Genomic DNA, 20,362 nt, shown 5'->3' on the forward strand with positions numbered 1-20,362 from the left:
TGTTCACCTTCTGCAGGGTATACAAAAGCCAATCTTCCTATTGCAAATCTGTTTGTAGCCCTGTCAGTCCATTATTTAGCCTTTGCATCCCATTTGAAATGTTCACAGGATTCACTGTATAAATAACCAGTACCACCTTCTACTGCAGCATTCGTTGCAAAGAATTCGGTTAGCAGAGTCCTTGAATGCTAGAGTCAGAAATAACAGTGTTTAACCTCTCATGTGGCCAAAGATGAACTGTTTGCATATTGGGAAGATGAACTTTTAGAGGTAATACTGATGGAGACATCTCAAACAAATCAAAACTAAATATTCGCCAAGCAGCTTCACATGGAGAAACCTATCTTCCTGGCTGATATTGTTCAATTTCATCTACAGAATCATCATCAGCAAGGTGAACATTATAAGAAATCCTGTCATGTCCCTTGTAAACATATTTATAGAGATATTTTACTGCCTTGATTGTAGAGCAAGCTTCGACATTAATATGACAATCAAACAACATAGACAAATAAGGATTGTAAGGAATCACCCATTGGTTGTTTAGCTGTGCACCACGAACAATGACATTTTCCCCAGTGTTTCTTCTTCGGTATATAGAATTAACATCCTTATTTGTACTTGTTTCAGATGCATATGGTCTAGGGAATTTATTCTTACAGCTTAGCTTTTTCCCTTCTTTCCTCATACATGGACAATGCGGATTTAATGAGCCACATGGACCATGCATCATGTGTGCTAGAACAATCCTGCAAAGAATAGGGTTAGAAGTATCTGGAATTTCAACACATACAAATTTATCATAATCAGCAAGACACTTCAGCTTGAATTCTGGTTTTAAGATTATCAAGAAATGAGCATGTGGAAGGCCTCATTTTTAAAACTCTACAACATACACCATAGCTGCAACCGTACCAAATACCTTTTTCTCCATAATTTCTCTTTTCAATGCAAGTAGTTTTATTCTAAAGATCCGTGCTACTAAATCAGGACGATCTTGGGCTGCTTCACTAGGTGCTAATTCAGAATTTTTTTCTAGCTAGTTAGCATTACATTTCATCGTGACAAACAAATCAGGCTTACCAAATCTCTGCACCAAAGCCATGGCATTAAGATACCGTTTTTTCATATCCCGAGGATCTCCTATGAAACTTGGAGGCAGGATTACTCTTTGACCAACATTGTGCACTTTAGTTTCTCCACTATCTAAAGAATCAAGGATTCCTTGACATAAATCAGCTCTAATGGTTGACTGGTTATTGCGTAGATAGTCAAGCCTTGTATTCTCTATCTTGACATACATGTCAACAATGTATTATTGTAAACATCTACCAGCTCTCAGCAAGAAATTGTTAGGCCGTATTTGCAATCTATATGTATAATATTCTCTTGGAGAAATGAATTTATCAGCACGCGTATGCTTCTTCTTTGCCCCTGTAAATTGTAAATGCATGTTTTTAAGTATCAGAATATAATAATACACTTGAACATAAATATAATCGTGTACTTACGTATTTCTTCCTAACTCAACAAGTCTTCAACATTGTGGATAGCACATGACATTATTGAATCCGGGTACAAACTTGCTTGCCTTCTATCAGCATGAGATGCTTTCTTTATCCCTTGCATCTAACCACATTCTCCACGAGGAAATAACAATGGATATTGTATGGGTCATAACACCCATAAGTGTGATAGATTTGATGAGATTCACAAGATTTACTAGATACAAGTATGTGAAGGCTTAAATATCACTTGATGAAGCACTGTCTAGCCAAATCACAGCAACATCATCAACAGCTGGGGCATTGTACACACGTTGATCATATACTGTATTTTTATTCAATACAATACGTGTGTCTTCAGCTACATCTCTTTCTTTTAAAGAACGGAAAAATGCAGCGAATGGACTCTACTGAGAAACACTCATAAGAATATCAATTATATCTTGCCTTAATTCTAGAAAAGACCCAACCCTATTCTCAGCTTCATGTTGGCCATCACAGAAATACATTTGCAGGTATTTAGGTGGCCCATCATCAGGTAATAAATCAGGTACAAAATGATATAGTTGGCCATGCAACTTGAACACATAAATGCCCTTGTATGTACTTGTATCAAAATTTCCACCGATAGATCTAAATGCAAATAGATTATTATACAACCGAGCATACTTTCGAAAGTGTACAACATCTTCTTCCAGTGATGTGAATAAGGGAATAAGTTCGGGAGGGTACTCATTTACAGCTAGTTGGATATCTCCATCACCACAGCGGAAATGGACAGTCTCACTTTCAAATATTTTAGCATAACATTTTAAACAATAATGAGGTGCACACAAAGTATATGACTTTTTGGGTAGCGGCTGACCAATCATTGCTGCAGGTATACCTATGTACAATACAAGATATAAATGGAAGTACATAAAAGCTTCTAAGATATAAAACAAGACAAAGTAGCTTTAATTTTAAAACATACACTTTTCTTTCTGTTTTGGAGCTTTTTTTACCACCTTCTTAGCCACAGTAATACCTTTTCCCCTGCAAGGTAATCAAAGACACCTATATGTAATTAGTCAAAATATCATTACATTTGATATTTATATACACATACCTCTTTGCATGTACGCTTCCATTTTTTTTAGTGCATCGACTACGTTTAGTCAACTGCGTCTGAGATGTGCTACCAATTTCTTGTTCACTGTATATTTGCAAAGGCAATAAGAACAATAAATTTTAAAACCAATTTAAAAATATCCCTTCTTCTGCTCTTCCTTCATCTCTCAAATGTCGAAAGGAGAGGAAAGGAAATGAAGCTGAAGGCTATGATTCTAATTCTAATCAGTGCATAAAGTAGCTGTAGTAAATTACAAATGGACAATGGTATGCAGAATTTGCAAATGCAAAATAAACATCCTGCACAGTAATCTGGTTAAGTCTATAGGCAAATATTGACAGATTTTGAATACAAGTACTTCTCTGAGTTATGATTAACCTTTAAGTTATAAGTAAATATTAGACACAGAACTTTAAGTAACAACAATAGTATACCTATATCTGTAAAATTCAGATGATTCTTCAATTGAACGTCTTCTTTTAGACACTCTTCGAATAAGCTGAGTTGAATCATGTACTGATGGACTATATGTAGAAGTTAAATTGTCGTAGTCAGTATGAAATATAGAACTAATTGTAATGTAAATACTAATAATTGTTTCAGTACCTAACAGATGATGATTCAGATGACTATTATGCAGCCTAATTTAATCGCTGACAACTCTTACAAGATAACCGTGGTATTCCAGAATGACAATCTACCATACAAAAGGAAGTTTCAATAAAAGGTTTACATTATTCATATCAGTATTGTCCTTAAGTATAAAATTCTTGATATAATGAGTGCAAAACATGTAAAGGACAGAAAGAACTACCCATTAATTATAATGTAACTCTGCAAAGTGATTACTGAAAAGGCAATTAAGCTATATGCAGTAACCTAACAACCATAAATGATTTCAGTACTTTATCATCTGCGGACATCAAAGAATATAATTTCAAACAATAAACAAACACCATTAAACATCAAGGGCACAAGTACGAAACACAGTGAATAAATACTTTTTAATATAATTAAGGAAATGATTACATGATTTCAGAGCATGCTCTGCGTACAACTTCCTAAGCAAAATAGGCTTCCTTTTGCAAAAGGTAACACTACATTAAGTACCCTAACCTTAAAAAAACCAAAATATATTCTAAAGCCATTGAAGTACAGCAATACATCTAATTTCAAAGAGGAAGCTAATAAGAGCTAAAGCTTATTCTAAAGCCATTAAAGTACATCAATGACATAATACAACAACATAAATCTAATTTAACTTAGGCTTTTTAAAAAGTGTTTCTAATTCAGGAATATCAGCCACCAGGCCTTCAAATGTTCCAATCCTCAAGGTTGTTGGGCGATAAACATTGTCAACATTGGTGCGCTTGATTGGACAAGGAAGAGGTACTTCACTAATAGGGATCTTTGTTGCATCATCTGTTGGAGTGACACACTCAGCATTTTCAGCAACACCTAAAGGCTCATATTGTTTGGATTTCTTTCCTAGACAAGCAAGATGTTCTCTTAAAATGAAATACTTCTTTTGAACCAAAGAGCATTCTTCACTTACTTTTGCTGCAGTACCATACTTAGCATCAACTATCTCTAAATTATATTGGCAGGCAATGTAAAAACGCTGCTATCTTTGCCACCTTTTGTTGAGCAATGGCTGATGTCAGACAAGGTTCACTGAAAATACACTCATTCCTCATGTTAGTAGGTGGACAAGTCACCACAACCCAGGCTATGTAACCATGGCCATCAACCCAAGTATTTTCAATAGCAGTTGCACAAGCACCAGTTTTCCTGACAACAACACCTAGGAGAATTGTGTACAGTCAAGTGAAACATCAGCATAGTCCAATGTTGAATGTGTTCCAGAGTCTACTCTTCCAGCAGGCCTACATGACCCCCTCTTCTCTTGTACTAATTCAGCACATTTGTGCTTGTAAAGCCTAGCACAGAGCTAATACATTTTGATTCTATCGTAAGTGAAATCAGCTACTTGAACTCCAAACCTAGAAATCAATCTACGCACAGCTTTATGCGCTGCCCTCTCACGAGATTCATCAGCTGAATCAGCCTCTCCACCATAAAACAAAAACCCAAACCGACTATCTGGTCGATTCACTCGCACACAAGCATTGTGCTTAGCTACATCTATGAAGCCATAAACTGGTTTCGACAATTTCAACCAAGCAGTTATCTTTTCCAGAAGAGGCTGGAATGGAATAAAAACTTTCCGTGGTGCTACAGCCATAACCTGTAATGGGAATAACCACGTTAAGGGCTATGAGTAAACGATGAATGGCCCTTTTCATCATGGCTTTTTCAAAAGCATAAACTACACAAAGAAACTTATACAAAAGAAAAGTAAAAACAAAACCTTAACCCCCTCCCTCTAAAAAAAAATAATTAAAAAAAAAACTAAACCACAAAAAAGCAGAAAACAAAATAAGCAGAAAAGAATGTTTATCAAAATTTCTATTCAAACCATTTGTTGTTATATACATAAATATACAAAATAGGTAGATAATAAGACCAGTAATTACATAATTCCAACCTTAGCATCATTCATGATAACAATCTAAGTGAATTTACCCATGCAGCATAACAGTGAACATACAACACAGTCTACTAAAACAAAAGTAAATGGGAATTTGTACAGGGAACAGACCAATCATAAATAAAAGAAACTCGGAATCAATCAAAATACTCACAATTGAAGCCTTTTAGAACTGTAAAAAGAACACATACCAAATAAGAATCACACTACAATGATAGAACAACAACTTCTGCACAAATCCCTGCCATGTAAAGAAGAAACAATAATCAGCTACTTATTAATCAGAATTGCAACAACAGCACAATCTAACAATATTTTTTGTTGAATGTATGGATTTTGTATTTATTTAAGTGATTTGTACTTCCAGGTTTGTCCAATTCGGATAATGCACTGGTCAAGATAATAAAAGTAGAGATTTGAAGTAAGTGATGTTTAATGTCTGAATTTGCAATTGTTATCCAAGAAATCAAAGCATATGACATAGAATTGAACCAGCTTCTAGTTCGGTGCAAAAGTACAAGTACTTACAAATGAAACACTATTTGAAACTAAATCCTGATCTACCAGAAACCACAATAGAAACATGCACAAGCTCATCCAACACCAAGAATATATATATATATATATATATATATATATATATATATATATATAAAGAGTAAATTCCAACATAACAACACCGCCTTAATTTTTAAAAAAAAATCTAATTCAGTCAAAGTAATCGTACAACAGTTCTACTACCTAAGTCACCTACCCTAATAATAGGTAACACTAAAACAAAGCAAGAAAATATGGAATTTTCAACTTGGGACCACCGACAACAAACACAATGCTAGCTAAATTAACAAGACTAATAAAGGCCCAAATTGTAAATTAATCTATAATTAAACCAAAACATGAACTATACCCAAATAACAAATACAACAATGAAATCCATGTACACAAACCTCGTGACTTACGCGGTACCTCCATTCCTGAGCCTCCGCCACCATTCCTATAGCAATTTCTGGCAACCAATGAGCGGTACCATCGCCATGGCAACAACAATCTCCATTCTTCTAAAGACAACTCCCTAACTAACCCAGACAATTTGGTTGTGCAAAAAAAATCGTTGCGTAATAATAAATTTTTTAATATTCATTCATCAGAAAAAGCAGCTGGCACTGACCTAACATGGAATGTGACCCACAAAAGCAGTTGGCAGCACATATACTATCTCATCCAAAAAAAAAGGGGCAAATTAAGCAATTCATTATTGTTGGGGGCAGTAAAGTAATAGCACCAAGAATCACTGTTCATAAGCACAGTAGAGAGCAAGTTGATGGAAGTTTTAATGTTTATATGGGTTATAGATTCGTATAACATATCCGCAAAAATCACATGTGAACCTGAATAGTGACTACATCTTTAAGATTACTTAATTAATTCCAAAGTTTAAAACATCACACAAGTTGTTTCGGGGTTTTTTATGTGTCTTGCGGGGGAGTTACGTCATCAAGACTGGGTCCTCACTGGCTATACCTGCAAACAAACGGAAGCTCCAATTGGTCAGAGTTCTTCCTCCAATGATCAAGTTAGTACGTGTTCGGAGTAAAAAGCGGAAAGTAAAAGTAGATCTTCTCAGATCCCGAGATCAGGTGTTTTCTTTGTTGTAAGAGAATTGATTGCGATGTAATAAATGAATGTGTCCCCAAAATGGGGTAAATATCCCTATTTATAGGGTCATTGGTAAATGTGCCCTTACCTAGGTCATTCTGACCTAGATTTGGTGAGCTGTGCCGCTTTGCGGCTTTCTCGGGAATTGGGCCTCGAAAGCCGTCATTCCCTGATGAGTATCTGTAAGCCACGTGTCAAATCCAGGTGAGTCAATTTGGACTCCTTTTAGGGTGACACGTGTCATACTATCATTGCGACACGTGGTGGGGTAAAAATCCCCAAATCATTTGCCCCTCACAGGGGTGACGTAGCATGCCACGTGACGCCTGTGACAAGTGTCACGCATGCATGGGTGAACAATGTTTTTTACTGTTTACCTTTTGGAGTAAATTTCATAATTGCCCCTGAAACTTTTACCCCTCTATAAATAGTTTTCACCCCCCCCCCCCCCATTTTTGCATATTCGCAAAAAATCTTTGAGAGAGAATCTTTGACTTTCGAGATAATCTGATTATTGTCGCTTGTGTTCGAACCGCCTTCATAGCAACCGTCCCAAGCAATTTTAACAGTACCTTCATTACAAGGTAACTGCCTGCTTTCCCACTCTTTCGTCTTATTTTTTAATTACCGTCTGTGTTTGGTATTCCTTGTTTTCAAAATGGTTTCACAAACACACACGGCACGGCCTAGGATAGCTGTCAGCCGGTCACCCGGGACGGCCGAATCTAGGACTAAGAGGGTCGTCTGCCCCCACTTGGACTTCCCTCTGCAAACATCCTCGAATCCGACTGTCTCTGTGTCTGTGCAAGACACTATGGCCATAACTAAAAGGACGGCCTAGGGCCCTGTAGATGGTGATGAGGGCGACGACACTATTAGGGTGCCTAGAAATGAAGTTTTTTATTACCCACCCGGCCCTCCAAGTACGCCGAGTGACTCCATCTTGAACGAGTTAGATGATGAATCTGACAATAATGTATCCGGCTCTGAACAAGGGTCATCCTAATCAGATGTTGCCTCAAGCGGTTCTAATGCTAAAACAAAGCCGCTTGTGGCCCATGAAGGGCCAGAGAGCTCTGAGTCCGCTTTCGATTCTGAGGAGGAGGCTGCCTCTACTGAAAGAGGACAAGGGGAGGCTTCTTCCTCTGCTCAAGACGAGTTCACCCCCTACTTCACCCACATCTCTGCTGGAACTCAGAGAAATAAGCTCAAGAAGCTAAATGACTTCTGGGCCGCCCATGTTATGGGGACCAAATATGAAATCCATGTTCCCGACTTAAATTATACGATCGTCTAGCCGTTTCAACAAAGTTATGGAGATAAATGCTTTGGATGTTACGTGGCAACAATGCAGGCAGGCTTAAGGTTCCCTCTAGATTCAGATGTAGAAAAAATCCTGGATGGGTACCGCCTGGGGGTTTGGCAGCTTGCCCCCAATTCGTGGGTGAACATACTTGGGTATGTCGCCGCCTGTAAAATGCTAGGGGTAGAGCCGGGCTTCAAAGCCTTTGCTTCAATACATTACCTGATCAAGGCTCCTAAGGCAGCCGGCCCTAGATGGTACACCCTGACTTGTAATAAAGGGTTTATGATGACCCTAGGCAAGGAATTAAAGTAAAAATATTTGCGGAACAGATTTTACATTATTTCCTCACCAGACACCTGGAGGAACCGGAAATACAACTCCTAGAACCAAAACCCATACCTCTTGGGCCAGAAAGTTGTCCTCCCGCCTGTACTTGAGGAAGGTAGGGATCAAATATTGACGCCTGGTCTGTTTAAGGTCACCACTAAAACCGTTGAGGGAGGGAACGAAAGAGAGATATATTTGAGTGGCTGAGAGACGACACTTATCTTGCCGCCTGCGGCTTTAGTACAAAAAAATCCAGAGGTAGTTGGCCGAATGTGTCTGTTTAGAAAATTGTCTGCTTTTTTTTTTCCTAACTGACATCCGGCCTTTTTTGCAAAAGAAGAAATGAAGCAGCACTTTCCAACCAGGAAACCTACTAGCTCAGCCGCCGCCTACCGCCAGATGACAGGCGAACTATTTTTCCTTGTAATAACAGCTTATTCTTTTAATTTTCAAGAGGGATCAACCAAGTCGCCTGTACCCCCCAACTTTGGGGAGAGGCCGCCAAAACGTCTGCTTGCTGGGAAGGATCGGACGCCTTCCAAGTCAAGAAAGTATGTGGCGTAGAAGAATCCTTCTGCAGCCAAGTCTGGGGAAGATACTCATCCCACCACTGGTGATAAGTCGCCTGCTTCCCTCGAAGCCCTAAAAAAGTCGGACGTTTCTAAAACGTCAAAGGGTGGCAAGCCACTCACCACTGCTGTCGGCTCAGCAACAACAGGCGGACTTGCCTCAGTTGGACGCAAAGACATGCGTCCTCAAGACTTGGAGGTTGACCTCCTAGGTACTAGTGCCTTCAATCCATTACCTTACCCTGATAGGGTAAAGTCTTATCAGCAGTCGCCCAGCAGCTCTGAAGACACCGGTTCTATAGGCCGGGCTTATGTCAACTTCTCACCAAGTTTTGAATGTGCAGATGTTGTTCAGAGGCCAGATATACAGCAGTTTTCTAACAACATGCTCAAGGCCGTCTCTGCTAAGGAATAGGAGTCTGTAAGGGGGGTTGGCACTCTCAACTTTGATGCCATATTAGCTTTGCTTATTGAGGTAACCTGGATTTAAGTTGGAAAATTTTCTAACTCTTCTCATGCCGACTGTTTATTAATGATTTTATTTGCCTGATGCAGACCATGTTGCGGGTGGATGGGCTCAAGAAACTGTTCTCAGACAAACAAAAAGAGGTAAAGAGTGCCAAAGAAAGGGTCGCCTCTGCTCTAGACCGAGCCATGTATGACATATGTAAAAATGAAGCACTGACCCATGATATCCTGCATTCACAGGCAAAGGCCAGCCTACAAGTCAAGCAGAAGTTAGAAGCGGCCCAAAAGAGGGTGACTTAGCTTGAGGCCCAACTACAGACTGTTAAGTCCGAGCTTGAGACGCGTGTTGATGTGGGCAGAGAGACCAACAACCTTTTCCGTCAAAATGAGAACTTAAAGCGGAAGTTGTCTAACCAAGAGGCGCAGCTGAAGAAAAAGTTTGAGGCTAGGGCCGAGGAAGAAAAGAAGCAGTTGGTCTCTGACAATGAGGCCGATTGTGTCACTCGGATGAAGATGGCCTGGAAGGTTTTTTTTCCTCAAGACGACTACTCTGTCTGTGAGTATCGTTTTGACGAGGCCACCAATGCGCTTAAAAGTAGCAGCTACAGTAGGAAATGGAGGATGCGTCCGGGGATGAGGATGTGGCTGAGAATGAGGGGCTCGAGCATCATGAGGAGCATCCGTATAATGCAGACGGACAATCGGATGATAATGAAGAGGAGCCTTCCCCTAGCTACTCTGTCTGGGAGTATCTTTTTGACGAGGCCACCGATGCGCTTACGAGTAGCAGCTGCAGTAGGAAATGGAGGATGCGTCCGGGGATAAGAATGTGGCTAAGAATGACGGGCTCGAGCATCATGAGGAGCATCCGGCTAATGCAGACGGACAACCGGATGATAATGAAGAGGAGCCTTCCCCTCAAGCAGATTAAGCTTATGCTCTTTTCTTTGGCCTGATGGCCTGATAATCATTTTTTCGACCTGCGTGCCGAGTAACTTTATCTCTTTACCGACTGGGGAGTCGGGTTTAATCAACAATTTTTTTCTTTATCGATTGTATTATCGGTTAAAACTTTCTTTTGACCGACCATGGTGTTAGGTTTTGTAGCGTCCAACACTACGCGGAATGAAACCCGCCCAAGACCCGCACACTAATTAAGGTAACTAAACATGCAATTATATAATTTAAACAACAAAGAGAAAGAAATAGAAAAGACATTCTTACCCTCGACGCGTGCTTCGCTCGCTTACGAGCTCTTACTTAAAAGCTCTAGCCTCGCAATGCATAGGCCTCCGACGGCTCGCACCCTCGACCCAACCCAAGCGGTCTCTACCCCGAAGGTTAGTCGAGGCTAAACCAAAGAAAAACTAGAGTATTACGAACTTAAAGGTTTTCTTACTTTCAAGGAGATGCCTTATTGAGATCAACTCAAGTGCTTTTTCCCAAACCCAAAACTTGGGTATTTAAAGGGAAGGGAGCCTTGATTTCCCATTCCCCATCAATGTGGGAACATTGCATTTTTGCTCAATTTATTTTAATCCAATAACAAAATAAAAAGCAAATCAATCAACAAGCTCCAAGTGGCACATGGGGAGCAAGGGTAGTTGAGGACCACCAAAGGGGGGAGGGGGACCAAAGCCCCCTTGCTCCCTTAGCAATCCCCTTAAAACCGGTCCCCTCCAAAGCCCATGAGCTAGCCACGCACAGCTGGCTGCCAGCTCGCCATGGCTACCATGGCCGCCCAGCTAGCGCCTAGCACCTTGGCTGGGCTAGAAGGCCAGCTTGCACTCGCATGCGAGCAGCAAGCAAGCCACGCAATGCGGGCTGCTGCTGCTGCTGCGTTGCGATGGCTAGCAATGCCCAGTGGCTGCTTGTGGTTGGTGCTGCTATGCTAGCAAGCACGCACAGCCACAGAACACGCACACATAGCACGCAACCTGCGATGCTTGTGCTGTGCGAGTGCGATGCTGCTGTGAGAGGATCGGTGCTAGGCCTATCATGCTAGCACACTAGCACGCACGCTAGCACGCCAGCTGCTAGCTTGCTTGCGGCCATGAGCACCAACCCTGCAAGCATGCTCACCCTAGCACGCAATGCATGCTAGGCATGTGCCATGCCTTGCGATGGAGTTGGCAGCTTAGGTTAGCCTAATACTCGCATGGCTAGGCCAATGCAAGGCTACGACCTAGCTCGTACTTGTCGCTTGCTTGATTTCTCATCTCGTCGAATTCTAAATTCGACTCGACTTATGACGCTCGGTTTCGACGCTCCAAGCTCGATATCCGACGTCTTTTTTCGTAATCCTCTAATGACTCATCTAATCCTTCGGATTGATTCGTCGTCTCGGATTGGTTATTTGATTGGGGTGCGACCTAAAGGGTTCAGTCAAGATTAAGCCGTAATATTAATTACCCATTAATATTACTGATCGGAAGCGGCCTCCACCTAGGCATTCCGATCACTTGACCTCACTGAAGAATTAGCTTTCTAATAATTCCGAACCCTCTATCAGAATAATACTCTTGTTGGAAGGACACCATTCCTTTCACATGGGGTCGGTTTTTAATTTGAATCAGTCGACCATTAGGTCGGTTTTTTTTTCTGAAATTTTTGTTCTGAAATTTTTGTTATGCATGAATTAAACTAAGTATGTAGCCTCTTTGTTCTATGCATGTGGCTTTGCCATTGTACCGGATGTTCTTGTCCATGGACGGATGTTCGCTTGGTTTCAAAAAGTGGGTTGATTGACTTAGGAATTTCTTATACTTAAAAAAGTATGACTGATTTCTAAGTCAATTAATCATTATGGTGATTGCCCCAAACCAAGCGGTCAGTCGTCCATCGAGCAGACGGGTAAGCTTTAGTGGCAGACGGCCATTGGCCATATTAAGTCGACTTGGACGCTAAGTTTGGACTTAGCTTAAAATTTTAATTCAGGGCGTCTGCAATGCCTCTGAGCAATAGCAGGCGTTCAAAAGTGTAACCATCAGAATGATAGTATTTTAATCTAAACGAAATAATAGCCGGCTACCGGTTGTTATAGATTAGGCGGTAAGTTTAGCCATTTAGGTTCCATATTAGATTATCCAAGTCAAACAGCTACGAACTAGTCATTATCCAGACAGTCGATTGGGCCGTTTGTGGATGGGCGTCGCCGGTTGTCTTACTCTTGTCAGAGCAGACGGCTAGTTTAGAATTTTCCACCTGCACATTGCATAGGCAGTGTTCCCATAGGGAGACATTTCTAATAATGCAAAAAACAATCAAAGTGAAAATAAAAAGCAACTTTTCATTGATAGGCTTTTTATTTACAAAAATTTACAAGTCTTAGAAGTAGTATTTCTTTAAGTTGTCTGCATTCCAAGTTCTGGCTAACTTCCTGCCGTCTGATGTTTCCAAGCGGTAGGTACCGCCTCTTACTTCCTCATAGATCCGGTAGGGGCCTTCCCAATCGGGTGTCAGTTTTCCTTGCTCATTGGCCCTACTGGTTGCCTCCATTTTCCGTAACACAAAGTCCCCAACTTTCAAGGGCGTTTGTGTACTCGTTTTTTGTAGGCTCTATTCATTCGCAAATGGTAGATCTCATGGCGTAAGGAGGCATTGCCCCAGCGTTCAGGAAGTGAGTCCAATGCAAGCCGCATGGCCTCCCAGTTTGCCTCTTCATCATACAACATGACTCGAAGAGTCGGCTCATAAAAGCTCGATAGGTAAAACAGCTTCAACACCGTATACCATGAGGAATGGGGTTTCGCCGGTTTCCCCTGTTGCCGTGGTTCCAATGGGCCATAGGACATGAGTTAACTCTTCTGCCCATAGACCGCCAGCTCTTTCAATTTTCTTTTTAATTTCGTCTGAGATAAGCTTGTTGAAGGCTTCAACCTAGTTGTTTGCTTAGGGTCGGCCGATTAATGCAAATCAGTGAGAGATCCCTTGGTCTCCCAGCTAATTCTTGAGGGTAGGCATCTCAAATTGAGGGCCATTATCAAAGACCATAGACATAGGTACCCCAAACCGGGTGATGATGTTCTTCTAGATGAAAGAGATGGCATCCTTTGTCTTTATGCCTTTAATAGCCTCAGCCTCTACCCACTTGGTGAAGTAGTCAACAACAACTAGAATGTACCGCCTTCCGCTTGCACGGTTGTATACGGACCCAAGATATTCATGCCTCATTTGGCGAATGGCACTGGGCTATGAATGACCGTCAGATCAGTGGTCGGACGGTGGATGAGCTTGCTGAACCTTTGACATTTGTCACACTTCTTCACCAATTCCATGGCGTCTGCCTCAAGAGTGGGCCAGAAGTACCCTTGCCGCCTGGCCCGTTCTACTAAGACTCTACCGCCTATGTGTGAGACGCACGCAAAAGCCCAAGTGTATATCTTCCATAACCTCATGCCCCTTTCTGGGGTGATACACTTCAAAAGAGGCAACATAAAACCCTTTTTAAAGAGTTCTCCATTGCGGATCTCAAAGTTGGCCGTAGGCTTTTTTATTGCAACCATTTCTGGATATGTATCTAGCAGAGTGCCTTCTAAAAGATAGGTCCGGATGCCATCCATCCAGGTTGAACTTCGGTCAAGTACTCCAACGGGATCTTCTTCAATACTTTTTTTTCCATCACTTCCCAGAAGACTGACCGAGGTGTATCACAGGAGGCGGATGATTCCAATTTTGACAGAGCATCCGCCTGGTCGTTTTCTGACCTAGACACCTTACTTAGGTGAAATTCGTCAAGTGTCCCAGCCTCTGTTCTGACCACCTGCAAGTATTTGATCATATCCGGATGGGTGGCCTCGTAGTCACCATGGTATTGGCTAACAACTAGTTGTGAATCAGAGCAAGTGTCAATCTTCCTTGCCCCTACCGCCTTACACATGCGTATACTGGTTACCAAAGCTTCATATTTAGCCTCATTGTTTGAGGCTTAGAACTTGAACCGTAGTGCATATTCATATATGTCTCTCTCAGGAGACTGACATATTATCCCTACACCATAGCTGTTCATAGTAGAGCTCCCGTCTACATACACCTTCCAAGCCTGATCAAGATTTTCCGATTCAACCGGCCTTGTCATTTCAACAATGAAGTCAGCGAACGCATGACCCTTCACTGCCTTCCTTGGTTCAAAAGAGATTTCAAGACTTTGAATTTCAATATCCTATTTGAGCATCCTACCGGATGACTCCAAGGTTGTCATTGGCCGCTTGAGAGGTTGGTCTGTATAGACTACCACCGGATGTGCCAAGAAATATGGTTTCAACTTCTTGACTGCCATGAACGGCATCATAGTATAACAAAATAACCCTTGATTCGTGACAAAGGCCGTCTTTTCTTGATCTTTTTTCCACAGGGGTATCTGATGAAAGCCAGAGTAGGCGTCCATGAAACTCATCAAACCATGTCTAGCTGTAAAGTCGACCAGACTGTCGATCTTTGGAAGCAGATAACTGTCCTTCGGATATGCCTTGTTCAGATCCGTGTAATCAACACACATGCTCCAGGTCCCATTCAGCTTTTTCACAAGGACAACATTTCCCACCCAATTAGGGAAGTAACATTTCCTAATGAACCCGGCGACTGCCGCCTGACTCCTCTCCTCGCCGTGATTTCTTTTATTTTGCCTAACAGGCTTCTTTTTTTGGATCCATGGCGAGTATGTGGATAGCGAGATCTGGTTTGATGCCCGGCATCTCTTCCACTTCAAAGGCAAAAATGTCCTTGAATTCTTTCAGCAGATTGCGTAAGTCTGCCCCCAACTTCGCCAAAGCAATTGTCTTAACCTTTACAGTTCGCTCCGGACGTGTGTCATCTAAAGCGATGTCAATGTGTTCACCAGTCGGCTGGGGACGGAGGTCATCTGATCGTTCCCCGGTCAGTAATTGCTATTAGTTCTCTTTCTTGACAGTCACCAACTGGTCGGCCTTTCTCTTATTGCCGCCTGCTGGTGGGGCAGACTACTATTGGCTCCACTCCCTGGCCAACTACCGTGCGTTTGACGTCCGAGAGATAGCACTCTTAAGCCATCATCTAGTCCCCATTTAGGGAGCCAACGGAACCATCATCCTTCTCAAATTTTAGCAACATGAGGGATGGAATAATGACGGTCTTGGATTCGTTCATAGTCGGACGACCTATTATCATGTTATAGGTGGTCAGCTCCTCTACAACCAAGAATCGGACGAACATATTGCACCCTTGCCCCCTCTCTCCCAGCCGGATCGGCAGATCAATGTTGCCGATTGGGTGCACAAATCCACCCCCAAAACCAACTAAGGGGTGAGAGACCTTGTGCATGCTGCCTGGCTTGGACAGACAACGCCAGCTGATAATGTCAAATGAGCTGCCTGTATTAATAAGGATCCGACCAACCTTTTGATTAGCCACCTTACATTCATTGACAATGGGGTCATCATGCGGCTGGCGGACTTCGCCGCCATCCTTTTTAGAAATGATGACCTCAAGAAAGGTATCGACAGATTTCTAGCCTTCATCGACCGAGCTGACGTCCATCTGTTTGACATGGTCCTTGGTGCCTCTGATAGTTGGGCCCCCACAGGCAAAGCCGCTTGCAATGGTGCATATCATGTCCGGATCAATGTCCGAACCACTATCAGCCTTTGCTGACTTTTTTTACGGCTTCCTGGGGTCCGTCTTCAGGGTCACCTTGGACTTGAGGATGTAGGATTTCAGCACCCCCTTATCAGCCAATCTGTTCATCAACCGCTTGAGGCTATAGCAGTCGTTGGTGTCATGGCCAATATTCTCATAGAAATGGCAGTAGTTGTTTTTGTTCCGGTTTTTGGCCGGACCCTTCATAGCTGGGGGCTTCTCAATAGTCACCTAGTCTTTTATCTCCATGAGGATGGAGTAGCATTCCTTGTTAAACTCGTACTTGGGGACGTACGGTTTAAACTCTTTATTTTTCTTTTTGGACGGTTGAGTCCTCAACCGCCCAAACTTCTTTACTTTTCTTTCCCTCTTCAACTTTTTAAGCCGACTGATCTTATCGACTCCCTTTTTGTTTGTCGGCCTTCTTTGAGTCCGACTGCTTGCTGGTGGAGCAGAGCTCGATCGCTTGTATATAAGCTTCCGCCTCCATTAGTGCTTCTTGAAGAGTGAAAGATTCTCTTCCGGACGAGGTCGAACTTGAAAGTTGACCCGTCTTTCAGACCCTTGAAGAAGTCTGTATAAGCAACATCGTCAGACAATCCTTAGATCTAGATTCTCACCAGATTGAACCACCTAACATAAGAACGGAGCCCCTCCTTGTCTCCCTGTTGTACCACACCCAAGTCAAGACTTGTCTTCTTGGCGGGTATGTTCATGGAGAAGTTAGAGGCAAACAAGAATGCAAGCGTCTTGAAGTTATTTATGCACCCAGCCGGCAGGTTGTCGAACCACTGTTGGGCAATGCCCTTCAGTGTAGCTGGAAAGCATCTGCACCATGCGAAATCATCCAACCCCTACAAGTATATGAGGTAGGTGTATGCCATCAGGTGATCTTCAAGGTAGGTGGTACCATCATAGGTACCAACCATGACATTTTTAACCTTGGTTGACTATGCCGCCTCGGTTACTTCCTTGGAGAACACATAAGGTTGTTCACCAAGTTTTAGCAGACGAAGCTGCCAGTCCAGTGGCTGGACTTAATATGTCGCCTGACCCCCGAAGAGGGCAGGTTGCAGATATGGTTGGGCAAACGGCCTGTATGGTTGTTGGGGCACATATGGGACTGAGCCTATCATCTGAGGACTTGTATGGACAGACGGGCTGCCTGACAGGTTCTCCTGTACAGATTGGGAATACCTCATCAAGGTATTCTTGAAGCTGTCTGGCATAGTCGACGTTGAAGCCGAGTCAAACAGTTGTTTGTTTCTCTTTTTCTTAATGATAAGTCGAGCATTAGAGTAAGTCTTCTTGTTGTCATCCTACTCAGTATACTGGATGGGCTTCCTCTTTCCCTAGTCTGGGAAGCAGAACTTGGACCAATCGATAAAAGGCCTGCCCCCCCCCTCCTTTGTATTAGGCTGCAGAGTAGGCTGCCTGTCTTTGATTGACTTAGCCTTCTTAGAGTGAGAGGGCTTCTTTGTCGACTGACCTTTGCTGGGACCAGCCGTCTTCTTAGTGATCAGGTCCTTCATCTCTCCCTTGAAGTTCATCATGATTTTCATGAACTCTTCTCGGGTGATGTGAGCAGTCTGTCCTGCCGCCTAGGGCTGGCCGGTTGACTTACTCGGACCCGCCTGATCAACGCCCTGTTCCCTGTTATCGTTGGAACGGATGCGTATGGTTTTAAGGGATCCATCTTTGGTCGTGTATAGTTCGACCTCTAGATCAGAATCTATATCATGGTCCGAATGGACCTTTGCTTCTGGACATTTGTCCTCAGGAGGCGGTACAGTCTCTTGAGAAACTATCTTAGTGGTACTTTCCCCACAGACGGAGCCAAATGTTTCGGGTTTTTTTTATGTGTCCTGCAGGAGAGTTATGTCACCAAGAGTGGATCCTCGCTAGCTATACCCGCAAACAAACGAAAGCTCCGATTGGTCGGAGTTCCCGGCCTCCGACGATCAAGTTTCGGAGTAAAAAGCAGAAAGTAAAAGTAGATCTTTCCGGATCCCAAGCTCAGGTGTTTTCTCTGTTGTAAGAGAATTGATTGCGATGTAAATAAATGAATGTGTCCCCAAAATTGGATAAATCTCCCTATTTATAGGGTCATTTGGCCTAGTAAATGTGCCCTTACCTAGGTCATTTTGACCTAGATTTGGTGGGCTGCGCCGCTTTGATGCTTTCTCGAGAATTGGGTCCCAAAAGCCGTCATTCCCTGATGAGTATCTATATGCCACGTGTCAAATCCAGGTGACTCCATTTGGACTTCTTTTAGGGTGACACGTGTCACACTCTCATTGGGCCACGTGGCGGGGTAAAAATCCCCAAATCACAAGCGACCCTTTTTTTTTAATAATTGTCATGTTAAAATAACCAACAATTCACTTATGAATTCAAGATAATAATAATAATAATAATAATAATAATAATAATAATAATAATAATAATAATAATAATAATAATAATAATAATAATAATAATAATAATAATAATAATAATAATAATAATAATAATAATAAAAGAGAAAACTTTGTAATAAAAAAAAAATAGCAATAAGGTATGTAATCCAATAAACAAAGTCCTATAGAATGATAATAAATGGATTGATATATTTTAAGTTGATATAAACTAAAATGCAACACTAAGAGCAAAACAATTAGTAAAATAAACTTTCAAAACATGTTAAAAGTAATAATAATATCATATGTATCTTGACCTAGCATGATATATCATATTGTGAATTGATACTTATAAATTGATTAGCAAATTAGAGTTTGGTGCTGATAACGTGTTATAAAATAAAGGAAAGGAAGAAGAAAAGTGGAAGATATAGAGAGAATATCATATTGTTCATCTCTTTCATTAGGCAATGACTACTATTTATACATGTACAAGTGAATATAGTAACTGCCTAAGAACAATGAAGAATCACAATAATGTAGGAGTTACAATGAGAAACAACAAAAAGGCAAAGGGAGTTACAAGGGGTTACTAAGGAATGTAATAATGTTAAGGGGGTTACAAAGCTATGCATAATGGACATTCATAACTATATTTCATAACACCCTAAAATTATTCAATATAATTGATATTATTGTAAACCAAGTGTCCACAAAAGTTTTTATTTTCACCATATCAACCTATAAGGCTATAACTATTCGTGTATAATTAAAGTAAAATCCGCTCACATTTTTGTGCAATGTTATATTTTTATGAAAAAATCACCCCAAAACTGCTTATGATTTCATTTTTTTTGTCCTTTCAAATTCAAAGATTATGAAATAAATTTTTTGAAATAAAATAATTATAAGTGTGAGAAAACAAATAACTAAAAATGGATCAATGACTTTCTCTCTTCCCAAAATCTCTCTTATATATGAGTTGTTTAATTTGTTGCTAAATCAAATATTCTCACGATTTATACTCCACAAATTTAATTGATGATTTTTTATTTCAAAATTACGCATTGCATGAGTACTAACTTAGTTCAAATAATCTTTAAGAAAACAATTCAAGGTTAGTAAAAATAAGTTTGGTTTTTTTTTCGCAAATGTATGGAGTAATAGGGAATTAGTTAAAAAATAAAATTAAAAAAAAAAAAAAAAAAACAGTAATGTTAGGGGGTTTTTTTTTTTTTGAAAACAAAAAACCAGAAATAGGAAACTAGAATAAGTTGTTTCCACTTTTATGTTGTTAATTTTCAAAATTATCATGATTTTAATAAGTTTGGTAACTATTTATTCATTATAGAACATATATCCATAGATAGATGTAGGGGCGGGCCTACCTAGGCCACAACCCGCCCTATGAATAGAATTTTTTAAAGATATACCTCTACAACCAGATTACTAATTACAAAATGACTACATAAAAAATATAGGTTTACTTGTTGCAATATAGCACATAATAGGTCTAACATCATTAGACAAATTACCCCCACCCCCTTGATAAGAAACCAAAAAACTTCCCTTTTCCTCTAGCAAGCCTTAGCCTATACTTCATTCATTCCAAAATAGATGACACGTTTCTTTTATCACATTTGTCAATGTAAAAGTTCAATTGATTATATCTTTAATTAAATTATTGTAAAAAATACTAAAAATTGAATTTTAATTAAGTACATATTGAAATAAATCTAACAAGTACCTACATGATTATGTTTTTTAAACCTATAAATCATAATGTTAGTCAAAATAAAGTTAACAAATAGTGTTGAAAGTCAACATGTGTCATCTAATTATGACAGCAAATATTTAC

At 40.8% G+C, this 20,362-nt stretch overlaps 1 protein-coding gene across 1 annotated transcript; it reads right to left on the reverse strand.

Annotated features, from left to right (window-relative positions):
* Positions 1 to 340: 340 nt before the first annotated feature.
* LOC110687829 lies at positions 341 to 1,303 on the reverse strand. Its single transcript, XM_021864474.1, has 2 exons — positions 1,054 to 1,303; positions 341 to 774 (listed from the first exon to the last, which is right to left on the reverse strand). The coding sequence occupies exons 1-2, from the start codon at positions 1,301 to 1,303 to the stop codon at positions 341 to 343; spliced, it is 684 nt and encodes a 227-aa protein (XP_021720166.1).
* Positions 1,304 to 20,362: the final 19,059 nt, after the last annotated feature.

This window comes from Chenopodium quinoa, unplaced genomic scaffold (assembly GCF_001683475.1).
Source record: "Chenopodium quinoa cultivar QQ74 unplaced genomic scaffold, ASM168347v1, whole genome shotgun sequence".
Taxonomy (NCBI): Eukaryota; Viridiplantae; Streptophyta; class Magnoliopsida; order Caryophyllales; family Amaranthaceae; genus Chenopodium; species Chenopodium quinoa.

Bases quoted from the DNA above. Each gene is read 5' to 3' on its own strand.
- LOC110687829 (XM_021864474.1), bottom strand. From the start codon at position 1,303: ATGTATGTCAAGATAGAGAATACAAGGCTTGACTATCTACGCAATAAC. The intron at 775-1,053 runs GTAATGCTAACT...TTGAAATTCCAG, and splicing joins TTTGTTTGTCACGATGAAAT to ATACTTCTAACCCTATTCTT.